This window comes from Chroicocephalus ridibundus, chromosome 20 (genome assembly GCF_963924245.1).
Source record: "Chroicocephalus ridibundus chromosome 20, bChrRid1.1, whole genome shotgun sequence".
In the NCBI taxonomy this organism is placed as follows: Eukaryota; Metazoa; Chordata; class Aves; order Charadriiformes; family Laridae; genus Chroicocephalus; species Chroicocephalus ridibundus.
In genome coordinates this window covers 3,575,630-3,589,679 of record NC_086303.1, presented here as the reverse complement: position 1 = coordinate 3,589,679, position 14,050 = coordinate 3,575,630, and the positions used below count along the sequence as shown (strand labels likewise).

Below are 14,050 nucleotides of genomic sequence, written 5' to 3'. Positions count from 1 at the left end.
TGTATGTCTCCTACTCACCAAGCAACCTTGGAAACCCTGGGGATCTGGAAAATAGTCGGAGTTGACTTTTTGCCTTTTTCCTTGACATAAATATCCCCCCTTTTACAGTGCTTTGTGATAGCTTTGCTTAAAGCGTGTTAACCTTTGGGACACAAGGAGGGATGCGATACATCCAGTGACAAGCAACAGCCTGGGAGCAAGGGCAGGAAGGGACATCCATCCCACTCCAGCACTGTATCCAACACTTCCCTCACTACTTCCCAGTCTTCCTATTCCATCACCTGTCCCATAAACCAGGCGAGTTAACCGCGGCCTGAGGATGCCACAACACACAGGATCAGCAGCTTGGACCAGAGTCAAGGGTTTCTGCAGCGGCTGTTGACTTCAGCGCGCCAGGGACCTGCCTTTCAGAAAACAAGTGCAAAACACACGAAGCTTGAGGCACCCTCGGTTACCATAGACTTATTGCACCATCTCATTCCTGCTTTAAATAAACTGCTTTATTACGGGCCACAGGAATACTGATCAGCTGCTAAACCGTCCTCCAAGCTGTCAGTCTCTACAAACTGCAGCTGAAGCAGCTAACTGCTCTTCAAACACACCTCTGCTTAACGCCAGCTATGCCCGAAACACAGATTTAACTTGCAACCAAACACGTGAGACTGCTGGTTATTGCAGCTGGCCACCGAGCGTCACAAGGACCCACGTCGTCTCATTCGGCTGTCACGCAATCCCCGTGCCATCTTCAGTCTTATTCTTAGAACCTGCGAGGTCCCCGGAGCAGGATCTATTTGATCTGCCTGAGCGAAAGCACTCGGAACAATCTGTGACTCCTCAATAAAAATAAAGGGAACAAATTATTTGTAATAAATTTATTTTATATATTGATTTACATAGCTGAATTGAACATATAATAAACAGCACCAAGCCAGTGAAATTTATGCTACAAAAAACAAGTTTAATACAAAAAAAGATAACTGCCATGCCTGACTCTTCACGTCTGGATTTGGACGGTTAAAAAAAGCTAACCCAAACCCCACAAATATTTTAAAAAGGCTTAAGAATGTAGGCACCGGTGTTTGTAAAAATTTCTATGGCAGCAGCGAAGATCTTGTTACAACATTTTAAAAGAATCAAGGCTGCCTTCACGTTATCCCCTGCTTTATTAAGAGTGGAAGAAGGTGGTCATTGTCTTGAAGACAGCTGTTGAGTCCCCTCTTCTGTTCAAACACCCTGCCTTTGCAACCAAAACCAACATACGGGGTAAGAGTCAACTCCGGGTGGGATATTTCCCATCCAATGGGAAAGACCTCCCCGTGTTTTGTTCCTGGAGAAGTCTGCTCTCTCCACTCGTTTTGGCTGATGACCACCAGCAGTAAGGACCCTCTGCCGTCCTTCCGCAGCAGCCTGCCGGGTCCGTAGGTTGAAAACCCCACCAAAGGCAGCAGTGGGGCGGAGAAGTGCAGGCTTCATGGCAGGAGGTGCGCAGGGACTGGCACGAAGAACCCACCTTGTACGCGGCGCCACCAGCCTGCAAAGCGGGGAGCAGGGCTTCGGCAGCCGTCCTAAGCCAACCCAGGGCCTGGAGAGGAAGCTCTCCACGCGGAGAGCATTCACACTGTACCGTGACGCCAAGGAGAACAACCTCCACTGGTTACACGGGTTCAAATCAACGCTGCAGCTCTTACTAGCTTACGCCAGAAATTAATTTGGTCCCTGCTGTCTTAGTGGTGAGCTGGCCAGCTGTTTTACAATATTGGGAAGAGCAGATTAGCAGTATCTCTGCCTAGCCTAAACTGCCACACACTGGTGCTATTTTCTTGGAAACAAACACTCATTTGCTGGACATAAAAAGAAATTTAAGTAACCAAAAGATTAGGGATACAAAGCAGGATGCCTGCAGTGTGAACAGAGGATCGATCGTTGCTCCTTGTACCTGTTGCGAGGCTGCAGAAACACCGACTTGGCAATCCCTGTAGTGACACCCCACGCATGGCACATCTCTGCTCTGACACACAGCACACACATTGCAGCTGCCCAGGATAAACATGTACATTCAGCCCTAATAACCTTTCCAAAGCTGTTTTTTAATAGCTCATGAAGCAGTCCCTTTGGCTGTAGCCACAAGAAAGCGCTTTCAGAAGCTTCCTATAGCTTTTATTTTCCACCCAAATTCCCCCCACCCCCCAGAAATCATAAAGCACAGAGACTGCAGACTTTAAAAGCGTAACAGGGTCACAACCGCTCTTCCACCCCATCCAACCCAGCCCAAATCACCAAGGCACGTCAGACTGCCCTCCCTCTAGGACTACCTTCACCTGACTTTCCCCCCCAACTTCCCCATTTATAAGGGTGAAGCCAACACAAAAATTTTCCTCTTTAGGAAGCACCAAGTGCTTTCATCACTGTCTTTGTACAGATAAAAACAAATTGTAACAAAATGCATCTTAACTGCCACCCTAATGTTTCCATGGGAAATGTTAATCTTCTTTAAACACATTCCCTGATGGACATTGCCACCAGTTGGCCTTTGCAGAATTGAGGTCAAATTTTAAACACCTAAGCTTTGTCAGAAAGACCTTAAGTCACTCAATATTAGGTCCGCATTTTCTTTTCTTTTTAAAAAACTGTTCTAGGTTTGCTTGCCTACAGAAGCCAGGTATTTGCTGGAAGGCTAACTTTGGTGCAATTCTAGCTTCCCACCAGCTCAAGCCCATCTTCTTTCCAAGCCAACATTATTGCCCTGAACTTTTGTGGGTGAAGATTTTCAGGAAGAAGAGCAAACAGATACGTGCAATCCCCAACCCTAGGAGATTAGGACCGTGACCTGCTCTTTCCCACCACCAGAGAAGGGACTGTCCCCTTGCAGAGGTCCGTATCAACAGTTGCTCAACTTCTGCTCCTCTTCAGTGCTCTGAATCCGAGACGTAGGAAGGCTGAGTCCATCTCCACACTAGCATGTCTTCTCCTGCTACTCTGTGCGACTCTGTCTGAATTCGTGACTCATTTGAAGCCAGAAAGTCCACAGCTCTCTCCCAGACCCGCTTCATTTTTTTTCTGCAAGGAGCAGCAAGAAAAAGAAAATAAATTAGAATCATATCCTCATTGTGCTTTCCTGCTTACAGCAATTGCGGCTGCTGATCAAGCTACCGCTAGCTGCCTCCTGCTCCCTGCGTGCAGACAGTAAAGGAGATTAAACCAGAATTCTGGTTTAGAAGCAATTTCAGGCCAGGGCATGAAAACACAGGTCCTGCCTGGGGGGCAGGGAAGACGAGACCCTCTGTCAGTACCAGTAATTGATGACTGCGCTGAATTTCAAGCTCAATTCCTATTGCAAAAGGGACTCAATTAGCAAATTGCCCTCACCTTTCCTGCATGCAGAGATCTCTCAGACCAGGGAGGACAAACTGGAGTTCACCCCAGTTTTGAATCAGTGTCTAGTAATTCTGGGCACCACACACACAGCGATCAGCTCAAAGCAGCTGAAATCACCACCAGGAGGAAAAGGAGTTTTGTGACTGATAAAGAGTGAGGATGTTTAAGACTTTGCAGCACTCGTAGCATTCTGTGCAGTCAGGAGAACAAAGTAGCTCCATTTAACCAAAACACAAGAAACATTCCTGCAGAGATGGAACAAGTGGCACATAAACCAGTGAAAGCCAGGCTGCAGCTCCCTGGCCCCACCACCCACGGAGCAACTATCTCGACCACACTTCCTTTGCTAAAAAGGGCCAAAAGCGACCATCTCACTCTACCTCCCTTTCAAAGCTGCCCAACTTGAACTGGTAACTTTCCAGGCAGCAACATACACCACTGCTTCAGAAAAGCCTCCCAATACCCTCTTCACCTCATGGGAAGCTCTGCTTTGAAAAGCACTGCACCTCTCTGGAGAATAAGGTATGACAGCAGAGAAAGAGGACAGCATCCTACACACATTAGATGAAGGAGAGAAAAATCAGACGCTCCATGCCCAAGCAAAACAAAATCCAATTACTGTTTGATAGAACAATGACAATACACCTGTGTGACTGCACAAAATATCAGCCCCAGGACTGTCACATTAATCTGCAGCAGGTTAAGACATAGCCTGAGTTATGTCAAAATCCTTTAAAAGCTGAAAGGCCAGACAGACTCTTCTCGCAGTCCAGCTTCCCATCAATTGTCTGCTCATGGTCCGTTGCTCTGTAACTGCGTTTTTTAGCTGAGCTGGACAACATCATGCTGACAGCCCTCCTTAATGAATAAAATTCAGCTCACCTGCTTTGAGGAGGGATGAGGCTGTCCCGAACGTGGTAGATGCCGACATAGGGGTAACGTTCCAAATTCCGTTCCCATTCCTTATAGTGGTCCTGGACAACAGCTGGAGGGCAGGAGGACAAAATGGTGAGAGACCTCAACATTGCAGAGAGAAGAACAGGGATACTTGCATTTACACAGCTACTGGATTCTACCTATGATCTTCTTCACCATTTCATACATGGCTTGTTCCTCTTCCTCCATCTTCCGCCAGCGATACCTAAGGAAGATCAGGATCCCCCAAAGAGTTATCAGACCTAGAAGAATAAAAACAAACGGAATTCAATAAGTGACAGACGCATACTCGCTGGATGCTAGCGGTTTTGTTTCTGACACTGCCTCTCCCCACAGGCAGCTTTCACTCCCTTCTACCCAGGCCTGCTTGGAACTGAATCCAAGCAATTCATTTTGATCATCAGTCCAGCTGCGCCCCGCGAAAACCTTGGTACCGACACCACCTGCAGCAGAAGGCCATGCGCGCACTGAGGGAAAAGGTGGTCGTAAGGCCTCATCATGGAGCTTTTTTCCCCCCACCAGAAAGCTCAGCACAACCACAGGGCTTCAATTCTCCAAGTCCCAGAGCTACCTCTTTGACAGAGGCCTCCCCCACAATAATCACTTAGGAAGACTGTCAAGCTCCGCTGCTCCGAAGATAGCTGCTTGATAAGGAAATAAAGCCTGGGGCTCCAGCGCCAGCCTGAAATTCAGGAGATCTATATTGAAGGTTTAGCATTGACAAATGCCCCCGTTACAACATGAGCTAACTTTAGTATCTCGGTCTCTACAATAAACATAACTATCCCCTTTCACCCTCACCTTGTCTGGGTAGATTATAAACTCTTCTAGTCAAGACTCATCTCTCGTTATCACCTCACTCAGTAAGACCTCTGTCTCAGCTGGGGCATGACAGACTATTCCAATAAAACCTCTAACACTGAAATGCTACAAGTCATTATTAAAGAGGCTGAAAGACTTTGCAGCTTAGTGCAAGAAAAGAAAGAAAAACCGAATCTTTTAGGTAGGTCAACATACTTATTTTGCAGGCCATAGTAATGGGTACTTGAAGAATACCCAGAGAGCTAATCAGCTCGCTGATTTAAAGTAAACGTTAAAGCACTCACAGCACAAGAGCAGGTCTACAGGTCTCCCTCTGCCCTCTGCTGCCAGAACAAAGGTTAATTAGAAATTAACTCATCAGCAGATTTATTTCACCTCTATTGGTAATTTCATATGGCTGGGAGAATGTGTGCACGCGCGCAAGTTCATCTCTACAGCTAGGAAGGGGAGAAGCTGATTACTAACACCGATGACTTACTCCAGAAAAACAGGAAGAGGTTCATAATGGCAGTGACCATGGCCCGACGGAAGCGGCAGCCGAGCCCCATCTGAGGATGGGCCGATTCGAGGCAGAACACATCCTCCACTTTGGTAACCGGTTCCGAAAGGTCTCTGCCTTTCAGCCTGATGGAAAGAGGCACAAAATCTTCACTGAAGAGAGCAGACACTCCAACCGCAGTCTTTAATCAAGACAGGGAGAACAAACAGACTGTGGATGCAGTAACTCCTTCTGCGCACCACATAGAAAATACACCACCATCCTTGCAGCTCCTCTTTCCAGAACATTTGGGACTGGCTGCTTAGCAAGGAATGGATATGGCTTTAGAAAAGGCAGCAGGGCTGGAACTCCCACTGGTAAACTGAAGTCTCCCTCTGCAGACTCTTTGACAGCACCTCTCAGCGTGCAGAAGATTAAACTTTAAATTGGATTCCCACCTCCCAGCACAGAGAAATGGAAATGTTTACTGAGTCACTCATCAGCAATTGCAGAGAGAGCAGTTGAGGGAGACTGCGAATGTCCATGGAGGTTGCACTGTTTTCCTCAGCACAGATGAGCATAAACAGTTTAGCTAGAAAAGTGACAATGCATCAACTGTATCTGCAGTGAGAACAGACACACCCTCGGAAAGCATTCATGGCAAAATCGATAACACATCCTCCTGCAAAATCACTTCTACACACCTGCTGTGCTAGCCGATACGCTTTTAACTCACTTCTTTATATACAGATCTACACCGATGCGGTTCCCTTATTAGATACTCGTAGCCAACAGGCATCAAGTAATCCAAGTGAGAGCCATCAAATTCAGAGGAATTGGACTAAAGGGGATTTTATTTTTTCAAGCTACTAATTCATTCTATGTTTGCAATGAATAATCTATTAGACAAAGACGTTTTCTCAATTTACTAGTGCACAGCTCACAAACTGCTGACAGCTTGTATTTGGTTACTGGATTCTACAGTAGCTGGAGACACACAGTTGTTTCCCACCCCCTTGTCTTATTTACAACCCAAATTCCATGAAAATATTTAAAATATGCAGCAGAATCACCCAGTGCAGAGCTCATTTTCAGTTCTGCCTCTCAGACTAGCACCTAGAAAAACAATCTCACGTAGCGTTTGCTAAAAACGCCACCCGCAGGTTTTTAAGCACGCCGAACACTCATTCTGCATGCCACACAGACTTTGTGAAAGTGGATCCATTTGGCGAACAGCCGGCAGAGTTGCTAATTATGAAAATAAAAAAAATGGGAGTATATTGTATCACACGGCTCCTGACATGAGCAGTGCTCCTGTATAAAAATACAAATTTGAAATCTCTGGATCCCAGCTCACCTACACATCCAAACCTGCCACTAAGGAAACTATGTCCTGTCCTGGGAATTTGCCACACACCAGCAATCAACGCAGTAGACACTGTCTGATCCTTAGATCACAGCAGCAGCTGCAGAAGTTTTTTTTTTTTTTTTACGGAAAAATCCAGCAGTGGGAATTCATACAAGCTATGCACACCAACTCCAGCGTTACTCCTGTTACAATTCATTTAATCAGAGATACATTTAGCAATGTTAAAATGCAAACAAGTGGTAGACTTCAGAGTCAACACAGACTGGAGGCAGCCCACACTTCCCAGAGGAAGATAATGATCTCTGCAGACTCTGGGTAACAGTCTTTCATTAGGCTATGGCCTGAATGTTGTATTTTTTACCTGAAAAAAAAAAAAAGTACTTCTGCTATTTCTCATGTACTGAAGAGACTGCTAGCCAAGAAACCCAAGAGAAAAAAGCCCCACGGATGACGACGACCAGCATCCTACATAGTCAGACCATTCCTTTTAACATGTACTATGTGTTCTGCCAGAAAGACAACTGACACTAAAGAAAAGATACCATTCGACAACCTGTTTTCCCCTCCTTCTCCTCAGGACTTGCTCCAAAGGATCCTAAAGATGGGTGATGTTACCTACCGAAGAGCGTGCTTTGCTGTGCAATAAACCAAAGGATGCAGCTCCACCCAATACCGAAGCTCTGTCTATAGCATCGGTACTGAAAAAAAGGTTATCTTGGGAAAAGTGAGTATATGGGCAAGTTTAACAAGCGTGCTGTAGTCACAGGACCGTGGGCAGGACACCAGGACCACCACTTCTAAACCTTGCAGGAAGCACAACACAACTGTTGATAGCCACAAGCAGCCCTGACCTCAGTTTTATGCCTCATCTGCGAGACAACGCGTTCATGAACGCAATGTCCCTCAGTGGGACACTGGGCTGGGAAACAGACTCCCAAGGAATGAGCTCAGTTGCCAATTTGTGCTGCAGGGCTGTACTTCTCATTTGGAAGCTTGCCCAGCAAGCCCTGACAAAGCCAATCCCAGATTATTTTCTGAAATTTAACGAGGTACGGGAGCTTTTAGGGCACACCACAGAGGATGTCAAATTACATATCAGCCAACACCGAGAAACATAACTTTGACACGGTGGGCTTCCACTTACCATATTCCTAAATCCTTGTTACTGTTTAGTATCCAGTGCAGGGCAGCTTCGAACTTCTGCGTGGAACTACCAGTAACATTCTGTTCAAATGAATCCATAAGAAGATTAGTTCTCCATTCATTTTAAATACTGAACAACATTATTTCACTACAGTAGTGGGAGAATTTGTTCTATACAGTCTGTCCCTAGGTTGATCCTAATCATAATTCTGCAAAGTGAAGGAAGGAGAACTAAATCTGAAGGTTTGCCTGGACTAAAGTCTTCTGACTACAGTAGATGATGCATGAAGCACTCCGTAAAATAACACTATCCCAGACTGTTAAGACTAACCACTAAATACAACATAATCTTACTGACAGTTTACCACGAAAGAAATGGAATGCTAGATCAAAGCAGTCCGTCTTCTGACACTTTGGGGTATAGAAAAATCCTTCTTCTGCCCAGCCCTCGACACAGGGAAATTTCTGGTTTCAGAAGACGGATGGCTATGGTGAAACAACAAACCATTAAGTTAGATTTACAGGGGCTGAATCAGAGATGTAGGAGAAAATTATTTTCAAAAGAACTGCTGAGAACAGGACTGGCCAAAGGGGAAGCTAGAGACATGGGAAAGAATCAAAACAGGATGAGGAAGTAAAACACATGGTGAATTGCTTTAGTATCTATTATTTATTGCCTTATAAGAGAGTAAGCACTATGTTATAACAATAGCTGTTCACAGCCTACTCACCACCACGTGATCCCTCGCTTCACTAACCCAGACGCATTTGCTTTTTAGATTTTCAGGGTTTCCACATTCAAAATTACCTGGTAAAAAAAAGAGTCAAATAGAAATAATGTTTTGAAAAAAAAGCCCTCAAACAGTTCAGAAATACGCTGAACTGTCTGGAAAGGCTAGCCTTTCAAATCAGCTGTAGCTCTGTGCAAAATGATTACAAGGTAAGATTTATACTGTAGGCAGATAAGATTGTGACTACTAATAAAACGCTCAGCCACTGCATATCGGTTGGATAAGGGCAATCAAACCTCATGCTTCAGTGTATGAGCTACTCAACATAGAATGAGGGGAAAAAAAATTACTGTTTCTCCCCCTTGCAGAGTACATAACCACCTCTCTGACCTGATGCCCCGCAGAGGGGCTCTTTCCATCAGGTATCAAAGACTGGGGTGTTGGGAGTTAAGGATCAGCATTGAAAAATGCTTCTAAGGAGCCTAAATCACAGCTCTACCTTCCACCCAGGCAGAGAAATGCTGGCGAGGAACCCAGTCTTCTAAATTTAGCTTCACAAAGGTGACCAAAGTATGCCAAGAGACTATGTAAAACTGGCGGAAATTTCACAGGTGCGAAGTCTGATTTGAAAAGATTCAGAAATTCCGCGAAGCTTAAGTATCTGAAGGATTCAGCCTTATTGAGGTCCGAAATCTAGAAAATGGAACTTAAGTGCTTCTATTATTATACATCTTGCTGAATAAGTTTTTACTCATCCACTGAATTTCTAGCAGCTTTCTCCATCACAAAATGCCAGTTATGGACCAGATTCACTAACACATAGTAGAGACTTGCTGAACTACTGCGCCCCGAGCTAAGAGAGCCTGCCTTGTTCTGTTCTGAGCGAAAGAGAGACGCACTCACATAATCAGCTGCCACATTTCAGCAGAAAGCTGGCAATTTCTTAAGTCGCTTTAACTTTATTTGTAAGAACTCATCAGCTTACGCTTACTGGCTCTGAGTGTCTTGAAGACAATTTCAAGATGCTGGTAGAAAAGAACCACAAAGCTGCATATTTCTCTCTCAAACTCCCAATATATCAAGTGCAAATAAGGACCACTCCACAAGAGCATGGTGATACAAGTGCATTAGCTAAGCACTATTCAGAATAAAAATAAAACACATCTTTTTCTATTTTTCTATTACCTGACTTACTCAGAGCTCTTCAAGTGGAACTGACTGTTCCATAAACCCCTCTCTTCAAACTGAGGTTAAAAATGGCCAGACAGCTGGGAGAGGCAGTTTGCCGAATGCTCCTAAGTGTTTTATAACGACAATTGGAACTTACCAGCTTGTACAGACAAGTAGTTATACAACTCGTGCAGCATGTTCATTATTGTGTCCTTCTGTTTAGCTTCACAGAACTGAAAGTCAGAAACAGGTAAAAAACATGAATAGACCCGCAGCAACAGGACAGTGGTCAGACTAGCTAAAAATACCCACACAAAATACCAGCGGTGGGAGTTTGGCTCAGTCATGCACCTCTAGTTCAAATTAAAACACGCCTGCAGCAAAGATCTACAGTTTCTGAGTCAAAAGTGAGACAGTGCGTCCTTCCAAAGTGCCACCAACTTGCCCGGGCTGCGTCACCCGACATCCCATCTGACCAACCACAGATCGATTCTTTGCCTCCAGAACATCACAGGAGACTAACCGTAACTCTGAATCCAATAGGAAATCTCCTCTCTCCTAACAGTACATTATGATAAAAGACACGGGGCTGTACGACACTTCACGGTGGAGTTCAGGGAATTAGATGGATTAAATCTTGCATTGTTAAAGCTGAACGCAGCTTTATTGCAAACCAATATCTCTTCTGTTACAACTATTAAAGAAATTGATTCACATAATTGGGAATTTAAATTTTTATCTTTCGGAGTCTCATACACAGTCCTAATTTAATCTGGCCCATTAATTCCAACTCATCAAATCACAATTTTTCTGTAAAAGGACAGAACTAATAACTTTACAGTGATACTGATATTGGTGGAAGTTACCTAGAATAATTACTCTTCTGTGAGAATCCCCTATCCACAATACTTGAAGATAAATAAATATATGCTTACATCATCCGTTCTTTTGTCACAATCCACAGGCAAGAGATTAACTATGAGAGAGAAAGGGAGGGCAAGTTAGCTGGCTGCAAAACAAGAGCTTTGATCAAGAAAGTAATTATCTTTTTTTAAAAAAGGCTCTACCTTAAAGCCTGATTCTGCTATTCTTAATCTCACTCTACACAGCACCTTGCTATGCAAATAGCGCATTCAAAGCGCTGCCTTGGTAGGCAGCACTGAAAGCAAAACAAATTAAATGGGTGCAAATGACGAATCCTGTTCAGCTGGAAAGTAAAAGCTGGGGTTTGAATGTTTTAATAGCTCCTTTTAAGTAGACACTTCATGCTCCTCCACAACCCACTGCTTCACACCGATCTTTTACAATCTAGTAACGCCATTCGCTGAACGCCACGGTCACCTGAAATATCACGGTGATAACAGGGATTTAAATCAAGCCTCCTCAAGGCAAAAGCAGAGGATTTATTTCAGTTGGAGCTGTTAGCCCTGCAGATTGCGGCCTGTGCTTTAACCGCTCCCTCCCACCCCGACAACTGGATATACGCCGGCCCCGGTCCGCCATGCTCTACTTTCTGCTCTGGGAATTTAAAGAATTTGCGTCTGCGCCGCAAGATTCCTTGCTTCAAAATATCTAACCAAGTTGTAAAGGGTGCATTCAGAAATTCACAGACATTGGACAGTTTTATTCTGACTCAGCAGGAAACAGCTTTCCCAGCCCATGCAAAGCACACACACACCTACAGGCACAGAGTGCCGAGTTTCGGGACTCACACCGTCCCAACCACACCCCAAATCCCTTCTGCTTTCAGTTCAAAGCCATGAAACGACAATATTTCCATCTGCTCTAGTTGGGGAACTCGGCTTTAAAAAACTGAGTGACGGGGAAGCCCCCTTTTCGTTCCTCATCGAAGCTCTGCTACGCTTGGAGTGCCGAAGTACCAATTCAACCGCTGTGCTTCTCACGTGGGCAGGATAAAGGCCAGGAAGGGCTGCGCTTTGCAGAGGCTAACGTTAAAAGCACTCAACGGGCAATTACACAGACATTATGTTACACAACGGACAGTCATGAAACATATCCTTGGCCTAGCAGGAATGTCACTCTCCATAAAACCCGTGGTTTTGAAAAACCGAAGGCCAAACTCATTTGAAAAAAAAAGCACACACTTGACTTACTTTCCCTGACTAACAAGGTTTCCCACGGGCAAAGGGAGATGGAAATGGGGACAGAAGCAGAGATGGCAGGTTACGGCAATGAGAATGATGAATGTGACGGCGATGGAAGTAATAAAGGGCAGGCAGAAAAGAAAGGTGAATACAGTTTAAAAACCGGATTAAACCAGTGCACGTACAATTCTCCTCTCTCTTGTCAAGCCAGCCTGACCCGATCATCTTCACCATGAGGATGCCCAGAAAAATCATCAGCAGCACAAAGCTGGCGAGGCAAAGGAACTGGGAGAGGTAGTATTCGAGGCCTTTGCCCTTTCCTTCCGTCTGCTGCTTTGGGGCTGACCGCAACAAGTGAGTGCGGGAGGTTATTCCCTGTCCTGCTCCCCACCGGCTCCCCGACGCCAGCCCTGCGTCGCTTGTAGCCCTCCATGGGAAGCGCCGGATCAGCCCCCCTCCCCGGCTGCTGGGGTTCAGCTCCGTGTCCGCCTCCTTCCGAACACTGGAACCCAAATCCTCTTTCCCTCTCCCAAACTGGTAACTCAACCCCCCAGGTCCCGCCGATGTGCCCCAGTGGGTGCTGGGTGTCACCTCGCTTTCCCGCCTCCACGCGCTGTTAGAGGAGTGCCCCTTCCTTTCCCCTGCTGTCTCCCACTGAGCTCGGGAGCTCTGCCCCCCAATTCCTCCTCCTGACGTGCCCCAACGGCTCCTGGGTTTCAGACCCCCAACCTCATCACTGGAAAGGGGTTTGGAGCTGAGCCCCCCGCTCCTGCCAGCAGAGGTACCCCAGGGCGATGCAGAGCTCAGGCCCCCAGCGCCATCCAGGGATGTCCCCAACCCAGCCCTGATGCCGAGTCCCCCGCTTCCCTCTGCGGATGTGCTCCATTGGGACGTGGCGTTGGAACCCCGAAACCTGTCCAGGCTTGGCCTCAACCCTGTGCTGAGCCCCCCGCTCCTCTCTGCTGAGGTGCCCCACTGCAACGCGGAGGAGCTTGAGCCCCGAAACCCATCCAGGGATGGCTCTGACCCAGCGCCGAGCTCCTCACTTCTCTCTGTAAACGTGCTCCATTGGGACGTGGCGCTTGGCCCCCGAAACCCATCCAGGGACGTCCCCAGCCGGGTGCTGAGCCCCCCGCTTCTCTCCTCCGACGTCTCCCAGTGGGATGTGGAGCTCAGCCCCCCAGACCTATCCACGGACAGCTTTGACCCAGCCCCAAGCCCCCCACTCCTCTCTGCAGAGACACCCCAGGAGGAAGGGGAGCTCAGCCCCCCAGCTCCATCCAGGGACGCCCCCAGCCCGCCCCCAAGCCCGCCACTTCTCTGTATGGACGTGTCCCACGGGGAGGGGGAGCTCAGCCCCCCAGCCCCCCCCAGGGACGTCCCCAGCCCGGCCCCGGCATCCCCACTTCTCTCTACGGACACTCCCCACTGCGCCGAGCTCAGCCCACCGAAGCTGTTCCGGGACAGGCCTCCCTCAGCCCCGAGGCCCAGCCCTCCGCCCCGGCCCGGCGGGGACCCCCGGGAGTCCCCCCAGGCCAGCCCGCCGCCATCCCCAGACGTCCCCCAGCGGGACGCGGGCGGCTGCCCCCCTCCCCCCTCCTCCTCCTCTTCCTCCTCCTCCTCCTCATCCTCCGCCTCATCCTCACTGTCGCGGGCGGCCCCGACGGCGGGGTTGTAGCCGGAGCGCGGCCGCGAGGGCGAGGCCTGCTGCGGCCTGGCGGAGGGGCGGGCCGGGCTGGGCGGAGCGGCGCGGCCCCTGCGCCTGGCCGCCGCCACCTCGGCCCGCAGGCAGCCGAGCTTCTTCACGTAGACCTTGCGGGTGGTGGCGGTGATGGGGCCCGGCCGGTAGCCCAGCGCCATCAGCTCCTTCCGGAGCTCCGCGTCTGTCAGCTCCGCCATGGCCGCGGCGTTGACACCAGGC

The 14,050-nt window shown here is 47.7% G+C and overlaps 1 protein-coding gene across 2 annotated transcripts; it reads right to left on the bottom strand.

Moving 5' to 3' along the window:
* Positions 1-625: 625 nt before the first annotated feature.
* LEMD2 (LEM domain nuclear envelope protein 2) lies at positions 626-14,050 on the bottom strand. 2 transcript variants are annotated; one of them, XM_063356520.1, is made up of 10 exons: positions 13,420-14,050; positions 12,315-13,329; positions 10,960-11,000; positions 10,182-10,257; positions 8,855-8,931; positions 8,125-8,204; positions 5,612-5,757; positions 4,452-4,553; positions 4,258-4,360; positions 626-3,057 (listed from the first exon to the last, which is right to left on the bottom strand). In XM_063356520.1, the coding sequence occupies exons 1-10, from the start codon at positions 14,026-14,028 to the stop codon at positions 2,907-2,909; spliced, it is 2,400 nt and encodes a 799-aa protein (XP_063212590.1). In that variant the 5' UTR covers positions 14,029-14,050; the 3' UTR covers positions 626-2,906. The 2 variants fall into 2 exon arrangements, with proteins under 2 accessions (XP_063212590.1, XP_063212589.1); XM_063356519.1 differs by having other exon boundaries at positions 844-3,057; positions 12,315-12,470; positions 13,776-14,050.